At 45.9% G+C, this 21448-nt stretch overlaps 2 protein-coding genes across 5 annotated transcripts; both read right to left on the bottom strand.

Moving 5' to 3' along the window:
• Window positions 1–446: 446 nt before the first annotated feature.
• Window positions 447–7383, bottom strand: LOC107315363 (extracellular tyrosine-protein kinase PKDCC-like). The gene is made up of 7 exons (XM_015865680.3): window positions 6603–7383; window positions 6400–6522; window positions 4190–4461; window positions 3178–3257; window positions 2974–3078; window positions 2349–2525; window positions 447–1305 (listed from the first exon to the last, which is right to left on the bottom strand). The coding sequence occupies exons 1-7, from the start codon at window positions 7281–7283 to the stop codon at window positions 1202–1204; spliced, it is 1542 nt and encodes a 513-aa protein (XP_015721166.2). The 5' UTR covers window positions 7284–7383; the 3' UTR covers window positions 447–1201.
• A 1441-nt stretch (window positions 7384–8824) lies between these two features.
• On the bottom strand, window positions 8825–21344 carry CYP46A1 (cytochrome P450 family 46 subfamily A member 1). Of its 4 annotated transcripts, none has more exons than XR_014947264.1 (15): window positions 21196–21344; window positions 18961–19038; window positions 18626–18707; window positions 18079–18152; window positions 17321–17407; window positions 16524–16662; window positions 15825–15935; window positions 14957–15113; window positions 14553–14615; window positions 13744–13816; window positions 13255–13355; window positions 11411–11521; window positions 11073–11161; window positions 10205–10271; window positions 8825–9761 (listed from the first exon to the last, which is right to left on the bottom strand). XR_014947264.1 is itself a non-coding variant. In XM_015865681.3 (15 exons), exons 1-15 carry the CDS (start codon window positions 21327–21329, stop codon window positions 9606–9608), a joined length of 1506 nt encoding a protein of 501 aa, XP_015721167.2. In that variant the 5' UTR covers window positions 21330–21344; the 3' UTR covers window positions 8825–9605. The 4 variants fall into 4 exon arrangements, 3 of the variants coding, with proteins under 3 accessions (XP_015721167.2, XP_085406672.1, XP_085406671.1); XM_015865681.3 differs by having other exon boundaries at window positions 13271–13355; XM_085550546.1 differs by lacking the exon at window positions 16524–16662 and having other exon boundaries at window positions 13271–13355.
• Between the last annotated feature and the right edge of the window lie 104 nt (window positions 21345–21448).

Below are 21448 nucleotides of genomic sequence, written 5' to 3'. Positions count from 1 at the left end.
TGAGCCTCAATGCAAACAGCAGGGGTTACACAGCATGAGAAAGGCCCCGTTGCTGCAAGTACTAATGAGCTGAATAGTTAACACCTGCCTCAGGAAACCCAAGACCAGCTCACAACAAACACAGCACAACCCAGGCAAGAGCTTGATGCAGGCGGTGAGGAATTCAACTCTGCATCACAGGGATGCTGCAGCACAGCTCTCCTGTACCAGACTACGAACCTTGCCCTGTAACAGGGGGAGCTCAGCAGTGAGTTGGGCTTTTTCTTAGCGTGCTGGAAAAGGGCAGTGCCTGCAGACAGCCCAGGGAGGAGCATGTGCAGGTGTGTGCTCACAGGTTATCTTCAGGAATGGGTAGCGATGCTGGGAGAGATGAAGGTGGGAAACGCTTGCATTTGGTTGCATTAAAACGTAGCCAATTACAAAAGAAAAAACTATTCACAGCATGCTTAGAATAAACATAGTCATTCTTTACCATACAGAGTAACACTTTGTACATAAATAATTTGAACGTCTCGCTCTTTCACAGAAAGTAACAGAAAAACCTTCAAGGTTGATACATGGGAGCCGGCATTGCAAATCACACCTGGTCAAACCCAAATCCTGCATCCAAGCACCCTGACACTGGGTTCCAGAGCTGAACTCCACACTGCCTCCCTTCTCTGACACAAAGGAGCTGAGCCATGACCCTTCTCAGAAGGCCATTCACAGCTTCAGCTCTGGATATGGACCCCAACCTGAAGCCCTTCCATCTGCAGTGGTGTGAAAACCTTGTTGGCAGCTGCAGGAGGAGCCGCTACATTCTCCAGCGTGTGTTATCTCTAAGTTATTTGGAGTCTGCTGAGCAAACTGGGCTTACTCCAGCCAGGTCCCTGCAGCTATTGCTATTTTTTGGCTGAAAAGCTGACTACTGAAGCAGCAAGGCCAGGTATTGCAGAGCCTGGCCACATTTGACTAAAACTGAGATTGCTTATGTGGAACAGCAGTGTGGGAACAGCTAAACAAGCTAGTGGGGCTGCGGGGAAGGAGCGTTCTGCAACAAGAAATTGGAGCTTTGATCAAGGAGACAGCAGCATTTGACTCAATCTGAGCTGGCAGGGAGATCACAACCCAAGTAAAATAAAGAATGTCATTCCTTCCAGGAGATGAACTTCTCCCCAATGATTTGTTCCTCCCAGGATTGTTTTATATGATCTCATTGTCTTTAAAGTCTTCTCCCTAAGGAAGCTGATCGTTTAATATAGACTACAGCAGTAGTATCCGGTATTAAATCAGTTGGACTGCTCTGAAATGAGGCGAGTGGGCATCCTGGAAAGAAATACAGACACAAGTTTAACAGAAGAGATTGGTTCACCTCGACCCACTCTATTTATCCCCAAAGGCACAGAAACATAGCTGTCACACCACCCCACTGTAAATGGGTTTCATACTCACAGAGCCTGGAAGTGGTCACGAGAGACTGACATTGCACCAGCACAGTGCTTTTACTTTGGCATCAGCCATATACTGATTGCACACAGATCCATGGAAAAGTAGCATTTTTGGCTTTGCTGTGAGCCAGTGAGACATGATTCTTCAGCTCTGACACTGAAAACACCCATTTATCTCATTTAGCGTCTTACTTTAAGCTTAATAATTTAGCCCAGGATTGAAGTGTCAGCTAAATGAGGTAATTTATAATAATTCCGAAAACATGCTAGCTATAAAAGGCTGTAATCAGAGCTAATTACAGGGATACTTTTGAAATCCACTGGTTTGGGGCTTTAGTTTTGATAAAGGGGATAACAACTTGTAAGCAGTGAGCCTTTTAATTACAACAATAGTAACCACCTACTTTTGCACAACTTCTTTCATCTCAGAAAAACCAGCAGCTTTCTGCAAACTACATATACCGCAAGAACTACTTAGTGTAACACCAAAATGAAGCCACCTCTGTATGAAGTAAGTAACTGTTAGACAATAAACCTGTGCAGAAAGAGTATAGAGGGAAGAGCCTAGAGAAGGAAGATAGAATTTCTCTTCTCCTCACTAACAGGCTGCCCACAGAAGCTGTGTGTGCCCCATCCCTGGCCAGGCTGGATGGGGCTCTGGGCAGCCTGGTATGGTGGGCAGCAAACAGACCATGGCAGGGAGCTGAAGCTGAATGGGCTTTAAAGTCCCTTTCATCCCAAGCCATTCTACGATTAAACACTCTAGGCATCCTCATTTTCCCATCACAGAAGACTTCTGATCTAAATAAGATAGGCAGCATTTATACACACCCAACGTTACACAGCACCATAGAGGAGGACAGAGACCAAAGCAACATGGCACCACATGGCAAGATGACAGCAAACCCATCCCCAGCTCACCTGTCCATGTTCTCTGCTGGGTGATGATGAAACTCTGACACTGTGGCTGGGAGCTACAAATGGCAGCGGCCTCCTCGGGGCTGTGGACAGACAGCAGGCAGCCCAGGTGGCTGTAGGAAGGCCAGCATTTGTAGGCCTCTGCTTCTTCTGTTCGGAAGCCCCTCAGGAAGATGTAGTCTGGGAACACAAAGATGGCACATGGGGAAACACCAGATGCACCTTCAGAGACTACCTGGAAAATGAACTTAGTATTTTGCACTTGGGAGAAACTCTAAAAGGAAACGGGATAGTGATAGATTGACCCAACAAGCCCAAGCAGGCCGTGTTAAGGCTATTGCTGAGTTGATTAAGTGTCTCTCCCCACCTTCATGCATGGCTAGGATGGTGACTGTTTTGACACACTGCAGCAGGGTCAGTTGCTATACCAAAGGGTAGTTGGCATAGGAAAATGTCATGGTTTCCTGTTAAAGTTGCTTGCTCTTCAGTGCATGACTGGATATCTTTGTTCGGAACTGCAAATTTCACACACACTAAGAGATTTCCATTCTGAAGCCACCTTTACTCCTCCAAAATTTAGGTGGCTGAGTGACTCCCTATGTCAGGTAACGCACTCGAATTCCCATACCTTTTAAAAGAATAGGTCTTTTCTGCAGATAGAGCCCAGACTTGTACAGATGTAAAACCTTTTCAAAAGCTCTAAGGGTTTCATTTATTCCATATCGTAAGTTACCTGCATTGAAAGAAAAGATCATAAAGACAAGTAATTCCATGACGTGCCATCTAGAGTCTTCTAATAAAGAAAGCTTAGTTTACAAATATGAGACGATACCTGTTGCATTCAAAATATCACTCAAAAAGGGCTGCAGAGCTGGTGGTGCAGAGTGTGGCAGAAGATAGGTGAAAAAATACCTGCAAAAATCCCATAGACTGATTAGAACACAGCAGCTTAACTCCCCCTGTGACTGTCTACCTTTCCTGTGACTTGATTATCCATAAGCAACCACTGAGTCAGCACTGGTCTCTGAGGTATGTCTGAACACTTCATTGGCATCTCCCAGACTGTTCTCAAGAGCTGGTCTGAATCACAGAACATTCTGAGTTGGAAAGGACCCATGAGGGTCACTGAGTCCAGCTCCATCTGAAAGCTCAGTCCTTACAGCATGCTTCATGCACACACACTGCTTGAAATCTGGTTTGTAAAGGCTCCAGCAATTGAGTTTTCCCTCACTCCCAAGGTCGACTTTCAAGTAATGGATTTCCCATTACAATATAACAAATAATAAAAATCATAATAAACATCTCTAAAAAAGAAGGCTCATGCAAGACCTTTCCCATGCCCTGAAGGGACTGGGTATTATTATTAACCCTGGAAAACCAAGTGAGAGTGACTCAGTGGCCTGCAGCAGTCTCAGCCCACTACCCATGGTGATCCTACAGCTTCCCACCATTTCATAGAGACCCAGAGCCCAAGGTAGAGGCGAATCAGCCTGTTCCCAGCAGCAGTGGGCCAGAGCTGGTGCACTTGGGCAGATAACTGAGCTGCCTTTAGCAAACATAGCCCTCAGGCTCCCAGAGCCTCAGCTTTCAGGAGGACTTGTTTGGCAAACCAGTTCACAGGTGCAGCCTTTGGGGCAAGTTCCTGGAGGGCATTGGAAACAAGCAGCAGCAGCAAAATGGGGCCTGCTTCCTCACCAGGCAACAGCACGACCATTTTCCTGCCTTGTAAGGAAAATCAATTTGCTTCAAAGCCATCCTTAGCTACCACCTAACAAAGCTGAGGGAGAAGTGCATGTGGAAGAACAGCACGTGGCATTACGTGAGCCCACACCACCTGCACATACCGATATGCATTGAAGAGATTCCTCTTCTCGTTTATTCCTTCGCACTTCCCAGCTGAAGAGCACTGCAGAGGAAAGCTTTTTGTGGGGAAGTCAAGTGTGCAGTCATTATCCTCCTCACATGACAGCTCCTCGGTGCTGGCATCATCCATGTCTGTCACTTTGAGGTTCCCATCCACCATAACAAACTGCCTCGGCTGGAAGTCCAAGAGGACTATTGAGCCCAGGGGGGAGTGTGCCAAGTAAAACAGCAGCTCCACAAGGCCCAAGCAAATCTGAGAAAGGGAAGATGAATATGCATGGGAAAAACAGATGAAAAACAGCTATTAAGTTGCAAGTAGAACAAAGGGGAGGGCAACCAATGAAATTAAAGGCAAAAAGGCACACAGTACTTAAAAGGTAATTATATGCATGCTAAACAAAATTTATTATCAACATTACCATGGGATTTGACTGCAGTAAGTAGTTTAGCAGCATTTTTTGCCACTTTGAACTGGAAGAGAGAGCTGTGAGGAAAACAATAGCAGCCCTCACGTTCCACGAGCTGTATTGATTCTCTAGCTGAAATCAGAAGGGTTTTTCCTCACTCTGGCACAGAATTAATGTGTACCCCTCCCTTCCCCCATGCTGCTCCATACAGACCGAGGCCCCATGGTCATTAATACCAGATTCAGGCATTGCTGCATCACTCAGCAGCATGAATTTGGGCACGCAATCACGCTTCTGAAGAAGCAGCCAAATCATGCAATGTATCTATTGCCAGCTCTTTGCTTTTATGGCAACTTTCTGGCCGCAGGGGAAGCTCAGACAATACCTGATCAAGCGTAATGCTTGCTGAATAATGATCGGACAAACCAGAACTAGAAGTGTTATAAAACCAAAGCAGCCCTCAGGTTGAGCACTGCAGCATTTCTCCCTCCGTGCCAGGAGCCCAGCACCAGAAGCTGTGTCACCACCACGCATGCGTGGGCACACTGAGCTCCCCTCTCGCCTCAGGTAGCAATCTAGGCTTGGAACGTTCACAGCACCTCTGGGATCTGATGGAGCTCGTTAGAGGGGAAATCCCATCATTTTAGACGCTCTCATTAGGAAACAGGACCAGACAGTAAGAGTCAGCTCACCAAATCTTAATGCCACTCCTTTCAGTAGCTAAAAGCGCCCTGCTTTACATTACTTTATAGAGTACTTTTCAGAGCTGGAGGTATTTGATCTTTCCTCCCTTGGGTATTTAGCAGTGGAAGTGTTTGTGCAGCTGGTACCGACATGGGGGTTTTGTGCAGTCAATGACCATTTTGGAAGCTATCAGGATAGAGGGGAACAGACTCTTTAAGCAGGGTCTGTTGTGATAGAACAAGGGAGAATGGTTTCAAACTAAAAGACTGGATATAAGGAAGAAGTTTTTTATAAGGGTGGTGAGGCACTGGCACATGTTGCCCAGAGAGGTGGTGGATGCTTTGTCCCTGGAGACATTCAAACCCAGCTCATCATCTCACATCAGCAGTTACAGATGCCACAGTCCCCACTACATGGTGAGGCTCCTTCCCAGCACCACATGCCACAGGCAAACAGGGTTTTGCTCGCAGAGCTTTGCCATTTTTCTCTTGCCCCAAATGTTTCTTACTGCCATCAAGGTGTGCAGTCTTCTACCTGATGCTTCCTTTCCTCCCATGAAGAAAACAAGCAGCAGTGAACCCCCAGCAGAGACCTTAAGGCACTCTGTAAAGCAATCAGAACCCAACCGAGCTCCTGGAGAGCTTCTGCATCGCGCTTGGAACTGATGCAGAGTTCATGGACAGGGATGCATTCCTGCAGCGTAAAGAAAGGTGCTCAGCAGTACTCGTGCCCCAGCAGTACCTGAAGGCTCCACTCAGAACACAGAGGGCTCGCAAAGAGTCACTGCCTTGCTATAAAACCCCTCTGTAGAGTGGGACAACACAGCGGGAGAGCCAGAAATACAGAATAGGACGCTGGTACTACTCAGCGCCTCAGCCCGAGTGAGATGCTTTACAGGAGGCACCCAGCAAACTCCGGGCTGGGGCTGCTCTCACGCCCTTTCGAAGGGGTGAAACAGGATGAGCGGAGTTCCGTCGGCAGGAGCGCACAGCGGCAGTTTGACAGCCCCGCCCGCCCAGCGGCCATCGGGCACTTCTCACATTCACTCACTTCGAGCTCTGAAATCCCCCCGCCGCCCCCGCCGCGTTCTGTTTCCTTACTTTGAATCTCTCCTCCCAGGGGGTCTGCAGAAGCTGGATCATCTCCAGTGGGGCTCCCAGCTCCAGCACGGCCGTAACCCCGGCTTCGGGCTCTCCACCGCTGTCATAACACTGCCCGTGCAGCTGCAGAGAGAAGCGGCCGTCAGCGGCCCCATCCCGTCCCGTCTCACCCCGCAGCCGGCAGCCCCGACCCCCCCCCGTACCTGTACGATGCCGGGATGCCGCAGGAGCCGCAGCAGCGTCACCTCCTTCAGCAGTTTATACGCGGCCAGCCGTCGGCAGCCGTCGGGCGCCCCGTACCGCTGCTCGCACTGCCGCACCTCCCGACCCGCTCCGTGGACCGACTTCAGCGCCACGTCCCCGCCACCCTCCAGCGCCGCCCGCACCACCACCTTGGTGAAGCCGGAGCCCAGCACCGTCGCGGTGCCCGCCGCCCTCCGCACGTCCCCGCAGCTCAGCCCTCCCTCCTCCGCCGCCCCGCCCGCCTCCAGCCGCCGCAGGTCGCGCCGCCGCTGCCGCAGCTCCTCCAGCAAACCCGGCGGCAGCGCCGAGCCCGCCCGTAGTGCCGGCAGCAGCAGCAGCGCCAGCGCCGACAGCGCCAGCAAAGCCGCGCTCAGCACCGCGGCCCGCAGCCGCCCGGCTGCCTGCATGGTGGGAGCGGGGCAGCGCCGTGCCGAGCTCCGCCACGCCGGGAGATGAACGGAGCCGAGGGGCGGAGCGGGCAGGGAGAGGCCGGGAGGGGCGGGCGGGCGGCGCCCAGGGCGGCTCCGGCACCTGCGGGTGTCGCGGAGCGGAGTCGCCTCCCAGAAGGGAAGAGGTGAGATGGTACGGGATACTACGGAATGAGGTGTGATGCAATGCGATGGAATGAGAAGGGACGCCATAGAATGGCACGGGATGATTTCCTCTCAATAGAGAAACACGCAAGAGTGGATATGAGCAGCAGCAGCACAGTGGGATGGAGACCAAACCCTAAATGTTCAGGCAATGTACAGCTGAGAGCAGGGGGCGGGCAGAGCCCACAGCATCCCATGATGAGCCAAGTAAAATGAGCCAGAAACTCTGGCCCGATTCTGTGCACGGATCAGTTACAGCCCGATCCCAACGCAACTCCTTTGCTTTTTAACCTTAATAGCTCTTTAATTACTGTCCTTATTTTCAAATCAAGTGTGCTTCTGTGTCATATTAATGAATATTCATTGTCACCGGAGAGTCCTTACATGCATTTGTACCTGTGTTTCCAAGGGAATAGATGCCAGCTGAATGCAGTGTTATTTAATTTCAGCATGTCCTCACCATCATAACAATATCAAGGCCTATTAGAGAAGACTCACAGACACAGAATAGTATAATTGTTTGCTTCTCTGTCTGCATTCATTCCCCCAGGGGCTGTTCCCTCCTGGCACTGATGCTGGCTGTGCTGGCTGTGGGTGCAGAACTGTGGTCCTCCAGACCAGCAAGGATAAGAAAGTCTCTCCATCTCCATATAAAGAGAATTGTTTCCCCCTACAAAACAGAGCTCCTCTGGGTGCCTGTCCCCTGCTTGGTTCTCTCCCATCCCAAGAGACTGGGCAGTGGCTTTTTCCCTGCTTCTCCTTTTACTTGCTTGCCAAAGTGATCTAAAAGGGGAAGGATCAAGCTCCTGGGTTAGCATAAAAAGCTGGGGAGAAATCCTAAGGGAAACTCCTCACACACATGAAAGCTCTGGGCAACAATCCAGAAGGGGTAGGCAGAGTTTACAGCTCTGATCAAAGAAACCTGCAGCTGCCATCCGTCAGAACACGGGGAAGCTTCAGGCACTGCAATTTGGGAATGTACCTTGCTATGGGTGCTCTCACCCGGGTTCCTGGCTGGGATCCTGGCAGACACCTGTGTATGTAGGAGAGGGAGCAAAGAGAAACTGTCCTCTGTGGTGTGCACGAAGCTGCAGCCCTGGGTCTCTCCTGAACCTCAGGACTGAGTAGCACTGCTGCTGCTCAATGCATCACCAATGAGAGCTTGCCATCTGCTGGAAGGTGATCACACTTACAGGCGACAGCCCTGCAGACGCTGCTGGCTGGGGGGACAGGAGAGTTTGTGCAGCCATCCCTGGGCAGCTGGATGGCACTGGGGTTTGCTGCAGGACATCAGTGTGGCACCACCCCCTTATCTGCCCCAGTCCTTGAATTACAGAAGGGAGCAGAAGGGAATGTGTTGCTTACTGCCCCTAACACATTCCAACGCACTCATAGGGCGGAGGCAGCTGAATCCCATGCCAGGTGGTCTGTGCTCCTCTTCACAGCTCCCTCAGGGCCCCCAGCACTGCCAAGATCCATCCCTCCCTTGGATATCTCCAAACCCAGCCCTTTGCACACCTAACCCCACTGGCACTGCATATCATGCACCCTAAAACCTGCTCCAAGCACACACATCCCAAGGCAAGTCCTCGGGTTTCCACATCAGGTTTTATTAATGCATAAGAGAATATGAGCAGATTTCCACCAAAGGGATTGCAGAGCTGGTCTACAGGCAGCCTAAAGCCCTAGCAGCACAAGTGCTGTTACCTCTGAGTATATTAGTATACAGCACAGCAGCGCTGATGTTGCCAAAAGCAGCACCGGTCTTAATGGCCTGTTATCCCTCTGCTGGTCTGAACGAGGTGATGCACAACACAAGCAAACCAGAGCAATATCTAAGAAGTCACTCTCCTGGTGTGGAACCCAACACAGAAACTTGACAGTGTACGCTCTGAGTTCTCTCTCTCAGAAAGGTGTTAACACCAACAGTGCTAAGGGTCATGAGTTCACTTCATGGCAGATTTTATGCCTAAAATCACATTAGGCATCCACGTATTTCTGGATTTTCACAGTATCATTTTTCCTATAGCGGAGCCAGGCTGATAGCCAGCCCAGAACAAGCAGTTTTGGGGCAGCTGCAGGATATTCTCTTGCCTTTGGCTCAAGGTGCTCATGCATTTCTTCAAGGCAAAGTCAGTTTAAGCAGCATTTGACTTTAGGCATTCACTTCTAGCCCTGCTGTATGTCAAAGATTTCCAAACATCTCTAACACAAATCTCCTGAGGTTTTCTTCAGTAAATGATGAGGAAGTTAGGATTTTTTCTGTCTAGCAATCATCTAAAGGTGCCTGAAAAATCTAACCTCTGATTAGTGGGAAAAATCTTCAACACCTGATGGAACTCAACCACTCCCATTTCCTGATGGCTACACCTAAAAACCTTTAGGAGAGCTCCTTGGCTTTAACTTACACATTACTCCATCTAGTGGCCTAAGGGTTCCAGTATCCAAGAGTTTAAAACTCTGTCCTGGTACAAGCTGGAATTCAAACCTCTGCAGCAATTTTGCCATCACCACTTTAGCCTCCATCTGTTAAGAAGAAAAGCAAACTCGTTATCATTGACAGCAAATACAGATTCGACAGGAGCTGCTGAAATTTAGCGTGCTATATCTTACTGCTTTGTCAATACAGATTTATTTATTAATGCAGTTTGGCTGTGGGAATGGGAAGGAAGAACACAGCTTCCCAGATATGAAGACAAATGACAGACACAAAGATCTGTCCTTGTGTTTATGTACGAACTCTGTATGGTGATTCAACCATATTAATGTCATGATTTTGAGCACCAACGCTTAGATAAACTCATAGCACATTTCTGATTGCAAGGTACATAAGTCCTCTGTCACGGGCATGCTGGGCACCTTCCCTTTGAAGGGCAGAGGGTTAGTGCACTATCAGTAGGGTCAAAGTACCAGTATACTATAAGCTGGCCCAGAGCTCACTAACAGAGCCTCACTACAGGTGTGCTCACCTGTGCAAACACCTGCCCAATACAGGAGCGGGGTCCCAGTGAGAATGGAAAATAGGAGTAATATGGCCTACAAAGAAGAACAATCAAAACTGTCATTCTGAAAAAAAAAACCTTCAATGCTACAGCAAGGTAATGGTTGAGTGCCATCCCGCCCAGCTGAACTGTCAAGACAATCTCCAAATCTAAATGTTTTGGTTCAGAGCCAGCAGAGCTCTGAACAGTGCTCTAAATAGGGCTCTACTGGCTCAGCTCAGAGTATTGCTGCATACAAACTTTATTTCTAAGCTGTATTTCAAGCACACCTTAAATGCTCTCCAGCCTATCACGAGGATACGATTCATCCAACTGCTGCTCCTGCATGCACATCTGAACTACATAAGCAAGGGGTGTTTGGTCCAGGAGATCAGAATAGCTCTCATCTGAAATAAAGCTCCTGGCCCACAAAGTAGTTAGATGTAAGGGCTTCAGCACAAACTGTCCTGATATTTCCATCACACTACCACCCACTTCGAGCTCCCTGGGTAAAGGTTGTCATGCATTAAATCCTTGTTTTGCATTACAGCAAATAATCAGCCTGGCTTTGTCCCAATCTAGTTTTGACCTCATAAATATTAAATAACATAAATATTAAATATTAACGTTAACATAATATTAAATAATATTTGCACTGGTCTTCTTTACAAAGTTCTGTGTGGTCTAATGAACTTCTAAATAAAAGTTGTACATTGCTGTTCTCCATTTGCATTTGGATAAAGCTTCAGTGTTAATTGCCAGGGAATGGGAAAAGTTTTCCTTTGCTTTCTTCCCCTTGAAGTATTAGGTATTAAATATTATATATTTAATAATCTGGAAGTAAAAAGAAACTCACTTAGGTGCATCTTTGCTAAATCGATCTGGATTGAAAGAGAGTGGATCCTTGAAGTACCGTTCCATCCGCCCCATGATATATGTGCTGAACTGCCAAGAAAGTAGATCTCCATTAGTCAGCAGAAGCTCACTGAAAATGACTCTTTGCTGTCGCAGCTGCAAAAGCACAACTATATTGCACCCCCCCAAGGCAAAACCAACCCAATTCATATCTGATTTCCAGACAAAATTTCACTGAATGGTCAATAGGAGTGGTCATGGAGTACTGTGGGCTCTGATACTGTTACATGTGGATCTAAGCTAAGAGCTGCTGATGGGGAATGCTACTGCAAGACTTACAATTAGTGTTGTGTTCGCAGGAATCCTGACACCTTCAATGACAGTCTCCTTCCCTGTCCAACGTACTGTCCCTGGCACAGGTGGGTACAGTCGCATTGATTCCTTCAGAACCTGTGTCAGCAAAAAGCACGAGAGGTCAGTTAGTTAATACAGTGCAGAAATGAAATTAATTACTCCTATAGACTTTCATTCTGGTTCTTTATTATCACTGATATAGAAATTACAGAAAGAAACAAGTGGCAAGCATCATGCATACAGCAAATCTAACACCTAAACTTGGGAAAACAAGCAGGTGAAATATTACTGGGAAGGAAATTCAAAGGGAGTATCTGAGAGTGAATGAAGTTCATGCACCCGAGGAGCTGTGCTCAGAGCTGCTGCCACCAGTGTGGGTGGCTGCTGCTATCTCCTTCCCACTCTCAGTGCCATATTCCTGCCCCCGCTTTTATGCTTTCTCTGGTGCTCAGGGAGCTGTGCCAGGTCACAGCACCAAAGCGACAAAAACAACCTGGCAAAAAAAATGAATAGGTAACAGTGAGAAGAAAAAGTGAAATGCGACCATTTCTTTTGATGGCATTGAGCTGTAAGAATGGCTTATTTCATGAAAGTGAAGCCTAATTAACAGCGCACATTAGCATCGCATTGCAAATGCAATTAACAGTGGGTATGGAAGAATGAATTAATGAAAAAGAAGCATGGACAAAAGGATTCGAAATTGCTTGAAAGAGAGGAGTCCCATGGTCTCTGATCCTCCACAGGCAGACTAGCTCTCTGACTAATGGTGACTGTGACTTTGCTTGTACAGATCCAAGCTTGTTCTGCTAAATAAACTGTCTGCCTTGAGAGGCCTTCATGTAATCTGTCTTAACACTGAAAGGCTTAGATACCTAGTCCTAATTGGAGTGATGTAATTGTGATGACGTTTGGACAAGCCTGGAGAAACCTGCTGATTTCTGTAAGCGCACAGTGATGTCTTTTCTTTACAAGAAATGCACTTTTGAATTCATCTACCACCAAAGCTCAGCAATTTGAGGGACAGGAAATGGCAAACATGAGTCTCGAAAGAGCAGTTTAAGAGAAAAGCAATGATAGTAGATTACTAAAATTACAGGGAAATGGAAGCAAGGGGAGTAGCTGTCAGGACTGTCTATTCAGCCTCTCCTTAGGGTTACTGGTATCTCTTATCTTGTAAAAAAAAAAATACTCAACACAAATGCTGGCAAGTAGCCAAGCCCTGGCTTTACAGTTCATTACCAACTTTCTACACACAAGATTTCTTTTAGGACCAAACATCTGTTTGGTTTCTTTTTCCCCACTCAGTGACCGAAGAAGGTTTAACAACTGAAAAATAAAGAACTGAAATTGCAAAAAACTAGCCAATATTTTTGGAAGTCTTCAAACCTCACTTGGTTTATGCACTATGGTGAGATCATAGTTGGAAATGCTTTAATAGCAATCAAACAAAAATAGAACTGAGATTTTGGGAACTGCGTGGGACTTACGCAAAGGTTGGGCTCTACATTGCAAGCCCTTCTTAAAATACGACTACAGTTTCAGCTTAAACATGCAGGGATTAAGCAACTCCACTCCAGCTCCCTGCTTAGTAATAATGCAAGTGAGAAGAAAAGGAATCCTCAGGTTTCAAAATGAAATCCAAGAAGCATCCTCCCCATCAAGGCTGAGCTGCCGCAGACAGCTCTCTACCTGCTTGCTTACTCTCTGAGGACAAATGCCATCAGTTTCTCATTTTGGTGTTGCTCCTAAAATCTTAAAGTATGGGGCTCCTGTCGGTAGTCACATGACATGGCAGGAGTGCTACCAAACAGCTCTGACTGGTATCTTACCTCACTTCTACAGTACCTGTGATAAATACTTCAGTTTGCCAAGATCCTCATACTCAATGTTTCTCTTAGCACCAAGGACTTCATCCACTTCAGCTTGAACTCTGCAGAGAAATTAAAAAATGTTAGTTGCAGACACAAAGTACAAAAAGTACTTTTTTACTTTCCAGATATTGAGTTGGACTTTGACTTTCATCCTTGGGCAGAATTCCTACTGATTCCCAGCCAGCCTGCTTGAACCTGTGCCTTATAACAGGATGCAGTAGTGCGCACACAGTACAATGGAACCACGCAGCACTCTTGACCATCTTTAAATAAACATCACTTAGATGGAACTGGAATAATTCATCCCTCAGCTTGCTTTCCATTGTCAGATATACTGAACTATGAATTTGTCTATTTTGGAAAGGAGGCTAGAATTTATCTTAAGTTTTTAATAATCCATATAATTAGGTTCACCACGAAACCAACAATGAATGAGAGTACACATACCTTTCCATTATTTCAGGATGCTGAGACAGTGCCATTACTGTAAATGACAACTGATTGGCAGTGGTTTCATGACCTAGAAACATAAAGAATCAGTTCAAAGGTATGAAATAATAAGATGATAGTAAGAAGCTTTAGTTTTGTTATTGTCAACAAGACACTTTAAAAATCATGCCCCAAACAATGAATTTCAAGTATTTAAGAAATCAAATGAAACACTAAAAGGGAAATGATAAAGACCTTCCAAGAATTACAACACAGCACAACTGTTAAAAACTCCAGCTATCTTGATCAATTCACGGCTGTAGTTTTTGTATTCATGATCGACTGGTTATAAACTGCCTATCAGCATGATCAGCACTAACACTCACAAGAGGCCTGCATGATTCAGTCACTGTCCTATTACTGGACACATAACCCTACTGAGAAGCAAATATGAATGCAACGTATTCATTAAGATGCTTTCAGTGGGATTTATCAGGAGACGAGAAGGAAGGGCCAAAACTATACAAAGAAGCCTTGCACCCCAGTAGGCAAAACTGTTCCCTGCAACATCAGCCTGGCTTTATTCACTATGCTGGTATAACAGAACAAGGATAAAACATCATTTGACTGTGAGAAAACTAAGTGTTTTTTTCAGACTTTGCTCAGCTGTTCTTACATCAGTATAATGATGCTGTTTTCCAAACAAGTGACTCCTGGTCACAACAGCATCACAAAGACTGAGCAAAACCAATAACAGTTGTGTAGGCAGCACAAGAATGATTATTGCTTTCCACACAACATATCCAAATATTAAAGCAGCTACTAACCCGCAACAAAGAAAGTGATAAAGTTGTCCAGAATGTTTTCATCATCTCTAGTTTCCTCCAGAGCTGTCAAGACAGAAAAATGAATGAGATTAGGAAATGTCTTTGTCCTCCTGCTGAAAGAGTCAGGACACCCTGCCCTACTTTGAACATGTTTTCCTGAGATGGATTAGGAAGGAGACAGCAACTCAGCAGTGACCTGTGATCATTATTTGATCTAATGTCAAGGAACGTTATTTTCTAAACAGGTCATATTATGATTCTTCAGTGTTAAAAAAACGCATATGGTCCTGAAGACAGTAAAGGAAGACTGAGTCACAAAGTTCACATCCCCAAACTAAGACTTCTCAATCATCAAGAAAAGCAAGACAAAGACAAACTGACTTCAACAGCAATGAGCTTCCTACCATCTCCTTTCAGTATCTGTGTAAGAATATCCATTGGCATTTCCTTCTCACTCTGGATGGCTTCCCTCCTCTTCTCAATGCACTCCTTGCCCACACGCCGCAGCAGCCGCACGCTCTCCCGAACCTCCTTTATCATTTTCTGCTTTCCTGGCATGTACTGAATACAGAATTTATTTAGTCTTTTTATTCCTCTTGCTGGTAAAAACACTGACAGTGTTATTTTTTAAATGAGCACCTCACTGACGTTTTTCACCTAAACATCTGCTCTCTGCAGAACAAAGTGAACTTTCCTAAAGTGAAATGTTTGGACTAAAATGAGAACTACTTCAGTCTGTGCACGCTGACGTCCCGCCTTGTCAGGGCTAATGTTTTCATCATTGTGAGCAAAATTCCTCAATTTTCTGAGGAAAGAAACTGCAGCATAAAATATAGAATCCACCCTTTGGATCCAAAAGGGAAACCGGGACCTCTAAAAATCCAAATGACAGCTTTCTTGAGAAACTATGGAGCTTAACTGTTTCAGATTTCACCCATAATATCTTAGCACATGAACTCTGGCCCTAAATACTTTTTTTATGGTAAGGAAATTCAAATTTCTTCCACCTTGCATGAAGGCTGCAGTGCTTCCTGGGCAAACAGCAAGGAATTCCCAACTTTTGCAGTGATGGGCTTGAAAGTGTAAAAACATATAAGAGAAAACACTGGGGTGAGGGAGGGGGAGTGGGTAGAAGACAGAATGATAGAAGTGAAGCGAACTACTGATGATGTTTATCCTGTAAGATAAAGACCACACACGACTCCAGCCTCATACAGAAGCAGTTTCCAGCTGGACATGCAGACAGAGGATGGATGCAAGAAGCACACAGACCTTCACAAAGGGGATGCGCATCTCAGTCATTCCCTTCATGATCATGGTCACAGCATGTGGGAATGGCGTCCGGTCATCACTTAGTGCATTCAACTCCAAACCAAAGGCCACCTGAGGGGAGGGAAAGGAAAAAGCAGCCAATTGCTGAATCCTCCCAGCTCAGCAGAGCTGGCATGATAAAGCAGGACTGCCTCGCACTGCTGTCTTTTCCCAACAAAATGCCTCAGGACAGGTTTTGCCCTGCAGGAGTCTGTGAGGGAAGGCTGATATCTAGATTAGGCTTTCTCCTTTTTTAAGGGGAATTCATATTTGTTATTACTCCCACTTATTCCTTAACTGTTTCGCATAAAGATGGGAAAAGCCATGGCAAGGTAGATTTCATGCTGACATACAGTAATACAATCTGCACCCATGAACAAAAAGCAGTGTGCCCTTCTAGTCTGGAGGGATCGGAGTCACAAGGTTTAAGGGCTTCTGCAAAAAGCCTCCTGTGCAGCATGCTGCTGGCCTCTCTTACACAACATAGATCCTTTCCTAAATTTCCTTTCCTATATCTCAGCCTGAATGGGTGTGTCACAATTACTGCCTCACTTCTTGGGGTGTTCCTGGGTAAAGGTACCCTGGCTCCAGCTCCTGATCCCATTATTTTCCTTCCCTCCTGCTAATGGCAGAGGAAACAAGAAAGCAGACAGCTGGTACCTTTGCAATGACATCCAAAGTCACCCGGCTCATCATCGTCAGCATGCTAAATTCTGTCTTTCCATCTGCCTTTTCCTCTAGCTTCTCCATCAGCTCCTCTGCCTTCTCATTAAAAGTTTCCATCACACCAATCAGGTAGCTGAACAATTAATAGAAATGAGTGATGGGGGCTCCGGGGGGGACATCTTTGCTCAGGCAGAATTATCATTTTTCACAGGAAATTATAAAGATATATATATATAATGTTGTTTTAACCTTAGATTTATAATAAATTTGCCTTAGTGCTTTAAAAATCAGAACTGACAAAATGTGCTCTTGCAGCCGCCCAGCTCTATCCTACCATGTAAATAACAGCTGTCACAGCAAAGAGCTTTGGCCTGAGCATGTTGAGGCAGATGGACAAACCTCCAGATCCTAAATGCAATGCATTTATTTTGTACAGGCAAGCAAACCAGACCGCAGCAATCTCTCTCTCCTACGGGGAATCACTCAGACAAGTGAACGGTTAGGACTGCCCACTTCAAATATCTGAGGTTTCAAATGGGACAAAGCAGCCATTGCAGCATTCCCACATACATGACCCTGGGAACTCCCTGCCATCACTGAGCTTATGTGGGCATCACTCCCACAGGGAAAGTCTGGGAACATTGTAGAGTGTCTTATACTCAATATAAAATAAGATTTTGACATTAAGTGGGTTTTCTCTTTCTACATACCAAAAATTCATCAACAACAGTGACAATCATGAACGTACAGTAGGGGCAAGGCACAGATGATCCCAGAGATTTTTGCCTTACGTTCTGCTGAAAGCTGGATCCATCACCTTCCGCTGCTTGTGCCAATGCTCATAGTTGCGATCAGTTACCAAGCCGTTCCCCAGAAACCTAGCATCCAGGAAAACAAGGGAAGGAGCACTTTTCAGTACTTTTCAACAGCCCAAACCGGTCAGGTCACATCAAAAACTCTTCCACATCTACGTTCTTTTATTTTTCCCATAAGCAGGAAGTATTTTGCTGCTTTGAGTGCATCACTGTTGGATACAACTGAATTATACCTATGTTTTGCATGGTACATGTGGACTGCTGAGTCCAACAGGATGCTGATTCATTGTGCAGGTTCTGAAAAACAACTGTAATGCAAATAATTAATGTAATTGAATTATTCTATTTTCAGGAGCATCAAGATAACAGCAAAACATCCCATCCTTTTCCATTTTGCTTAGGAACAGGAAACTCAAGTGCATTCAAATGAAAGTTTGTCGTACAAGTGAAAAGTTTGATGACGGTCTTGAGAAAACTCTTCTGAGACTGACTGAACAAATATAAGATCATGGCAAATAACATCCATCACAACCTCCTGCCTGATCGCGAAGATGTTTGGTTTGCCATATAGACTTTCAGTGTAATTTAATAAGCACTTGCTGCTTAAGTACATCTGAAATGATGTTAATCATTTATATTAACAGTCTAACTCAAAACAAGAGTCATGCCTGCGTCTTTATCAGTCTTTCACTTATTTTGAGATAGAGTTGCTTTAGGTGGTTATTTTTGCCTACCTTACACCAAACAGGTTGAAGATCTGGCCGTACACCATTCGGTCCTTTGGGTACTCAGGTGACATCAAAAACTCCTGCAATAAAATTTCAGGTTGTTGAGTACCGAGCACTATTCAATTCCCAGACAAAACATGAATTATTTGGTGTGCCCTGATTCCTGATTCCCTGATTCACACTCAGATTCCATGTTGATAACTTGCTTTGCATGCCTGTAGCACTTTTTGCCTGGTGACCTGAAAGCTATCTCTGCAATTATTACAAAGATTCAGCCCCCCTGTGCCTGTTCTTTTGAGATATTAGGCTCTCGTGGATAGTCTGCTTTTCAGAAATTGAGGACACTCGCTATATCTGAAGTTTAAAGAAAAGTGACAGAGTAAATCAACTGATCAAGCAAGAAAATAAAAAGTTCAGGCCACTTCTCCTTCATACGCTGGCAGAGTTGTGCTCCCAGAAGGCACAAGTTAGCTGGACCATGCTGTTCCAAATTAGACACCATGTTTTTTGAGGAAGGGGCTGATTCCCACTGTTCTCTTTTATTCTGCAGTACCTTCACTCCTTCAGGACTCAAAATCAGCACTGAGACTCTGTGAAAGGCATTAACCCGTATAATAGGTCCATATTTCTTTGACCTACAAAAAAGGAAAAGGAAATGGTACAAAACACCAACACAGTTCAGCTTCAAAGGACCAAAGCAGCATGTACAGGGCACTAGTGCAGACTTGAATGAATAAAGCCACTAAGAGAAATATCAGTGTTCTCTATCCAGTCGTGCTACCTATGCTCTCAATGATGACTAGTATGTAACTCAACGTCCCCGTGTCTTATGTTCCCAATTTAATACAGGACTACTCAAGTCTAACCTACTGATGTGCGCCAACTTACCACTGCAGAAAGAGATCATGTAGCAACTCATGTTTCTTCATCATTCTCCAAAAGATTGGCAGATGTCCAAATAAAAAGCTGCAGAAAATGAAGTTAAGAGTGTCATGAGGATGCCAAAAGGGTTTTGTACAGATTGCAGCGCTCAGCACAGATACTTAGGGAAGGATGACTGTGGAAGGATGTGAGGTGAGATTCAAGACGCAGTCATTTTGCTGCAATCTAATGATTTAAAGAATGATTTGGAATGATGCTTGCTCTGGGTAGATGCTCTATTTTTAATAGAAACAACAGTAAAATGCTTTTCAAACATGCTCAAGATTCTTTGCTAAGGAAAGCACGAGGAGCAAAACCAACTCCATTTCAGCGTCCCTTTATATCCCCACATGCCCTTGTGCCAATTACTTGGCATACAGACTTGTTGCTCAGTGGATGCAGTATGCATTGCTTGTATTCTTTCTCCTTGTAAGGAAAGGCAGAAATAACACATAAACATGCCAGTATCCAGCCAGCACCTAGGTAAGCTGGGAACTCTGGTGCACAGCCAGGGGGACTATGCAGAGACAGAATAAAGTCCTGCCCAGCTGCACACCCACAGCAGGTTTTTTTGGGGTGTTTTTTTTTCTGAGCAAGACTATGAAATATTTATGAAAAACTTAGCATGCACTGATTGATACAGAAACCGAAAGAAGGGAATAAAAGGGTTAATTCTTCAACTACAATAGTTGTATTCAAAAGACCAATTTCTTCCTTCAAACTTGAGCAGGAAATTCCCACTGGCTTTGCACACATCTGAAGGAAGATTTGGCCAAGCTCCTCTTCAAATCGAGCAAGCTGTGCTTAAGATCTGTTTTCCATTTGAGATGCAGCCAGCTGTGCTATCATCCTCTTCAGTACAAACAAGCTATAGGGGAAAAACAGGCTCTTGTTTTATTTCTGTTGGAACCAGCAGACACTTAAAATAACAAGCGCTCTACAAGGCTACGTAACATCTACAGAAACCTTCAATCCTTCTCTTGCTTGACTCCTCCACTCTATCTGGTCTATAAAAATGTGTAAGATGACAAAGTGTTTTGCTCACCAAAGTTCTGGGAAGAGCTCTACCTGCAGCATCATGGTAAAAATGTTTTGCCTCATAGCTAACTGGCAGTTCTCTTGTGGCAACTTGCATCTGTTGCACACTGAAGATGAGTTTGGCCCCATCTTCTCACAACCACCTTGCTCCCAGATAGGTTACATCACTACCATGTTTTGCCTTTCTTTATGACGTACTTTTCAGAGCTAAAGTTACTTGATCTATCTTCCCTATTTAGCAGTGTATTTAGCAGTGGATGTGTTTGTGCAGCTGGTACTGACATGGGGGTTTTGTACAGTGACCATTCATAGTTTTGGAAAGCTATCAGGACAGAAGGGGACAGATTCTCTAAGCAGGGTGTGTTGTGATAGGACAAGGGAGAATGGTTTCAAACTAAAAGACTGAAGATTTAGACTGGATATAAGGAAGAAGTTTTTTATACAGGTGGTGAGGCACTGGCAGAGGTTGCCTAGAGAGGTGGTGGATGCTTTGTCCCTGAAGCTGTTCAGGGACAGGCTGGATGGGGCTCTGAGCATCCAATCTATCTGCAGGTGTCCGTGCTTACTGCACAGGTACTGCACCAATGACTTTTAAGGGTCCCTTCCAACTCAAACCAATCTGTGATTCTATGATTACTGGAAGCTCAAGAGATAGTCAAGCTCCTGCATGGAGACATCTGTGCTAGCAACCTTCCTGAGGAGGGTCCTCTCCTCTATCACCACAACTGAGCCTCAAATCCCAAAGAAGGCAAAGAATCACAGCCAGAGTTACTCAACTGCCATTATCTTATGATGTGAACTCACTTCCCAAGATGAGGACAAGCAGATTCAGATCTAACAGGCTCCCTCCTAACTCTCATCTTAATTTCTGACCGTGATTACAGAAGTAGATTTTCTCCTGAAACTACGGAGATAAGCAACCAGACCCGGTTTCCCCATAGGGTGAGTGCCGGTGCAGGGCTTCTCGCTGACATTAAGCAATGTGCCATTCCCACACACCACTGCCGGCTGCTACAGCCTGTCTGCTCAGCGTCCGAAAAAAAAAATAAGCACAACTCGAAACTGCAGATCGTGACGCCCGTCCTTGAGGTGTCATCAAGGCGCCGGCCCTCAGCAGGTTGCCGGCTTGCAGACACAGCGACAAGGGGAAATGGCGGCCCTTACCTCTCGCGCGGGGCGCTGGGGATGTGGTCATAGGCGGCATGGACGAGCCGCACGTAGCAGCAGTACAGCCCCGCCGCCAGCAGCAGCAGCAGCAGCAGCACTAACAGCAGCAGCAGCCCGGCCCACACCGCCATGCTCAGTGCTCGGTTGTAGCCGGGGGTGGTGCCGGCACGGCGTGGCCCTGGGCTGGGCGGAGGCTGCTGGCTGTTAACTGCTTCCAGGCGGGGCGGCGTGAGGAGAGGCTGCAGCCTCA

Source organism: Coturnix japonica, chromosome 5, assembly GCF_054131305.1.
Source record: "Coturnix japonica strain WE chromosome 5, WE-NBRP24, whole genome shotgun sequence".
In the NCBI taxonomy this organism is placed as follows: Eukaryota; Metazoa; Chordata; class Aves; order Galliformes; family Phasianidae; genus Coturnix; species Coturnix japonica.
Note: the sequence above shows the minus strand (reverse complement) of the source record. Positions and strands in the feature narration are given on the sequence as shown.

What these genes read in the sequence shown, in the direction of transcription:
- LOC107315363 (XM_015865680.3), bottom strand. Translation starts at nt 7,283, where the DNA reads ATGGCGTCCCTTCTCATTCCATCGCATTGCATCACACCTCATTCCGTA. An exon ending in AATCTCTTCAATGCATATCG is followed by an intron (nt 3,258 to 4,189) that starts GTATGTGCAGGT and finishes GGATTTTTGCAG; the next exon opens with GTATTTTTTCACCTATCTTC. An exon ending in CCAGCAGAGAACATGGACAG is followed by an intron (nt 1,306 to 2,348) that starts GTGAGCTGGGGA and finishes ATTTCTTTCCAG; the next exon opens with GATGCCCACTCGCCTCATTT.
- CYP46A1 (XM_015865681.3), bottom strand. Translation starts at nt 21,329, where the DNA reads ATGGCGGTGTGGGCCGGGCTGCTGCTGCTGTTAGTGCTGCTGCTGCTG. An exon ending in TGAGTCCTGAAGGAGTGAAG is followed by an intron (nt 18,153 to 18,625) that starts GTACTGCAGAAT and finishes ATTTTATTGCAG; the next exon opens with GAGTTTTTGATGTCACCTGA. An exon ending in CATCCTGAAATAATGGAAAG is followed by an intron (nt 13,356 to 13,743) that starts GTATGTGTACTC and finishes ATTTCTCTGCAG; the next exon opens with AGTTCAAGCTGAAGTGGATG.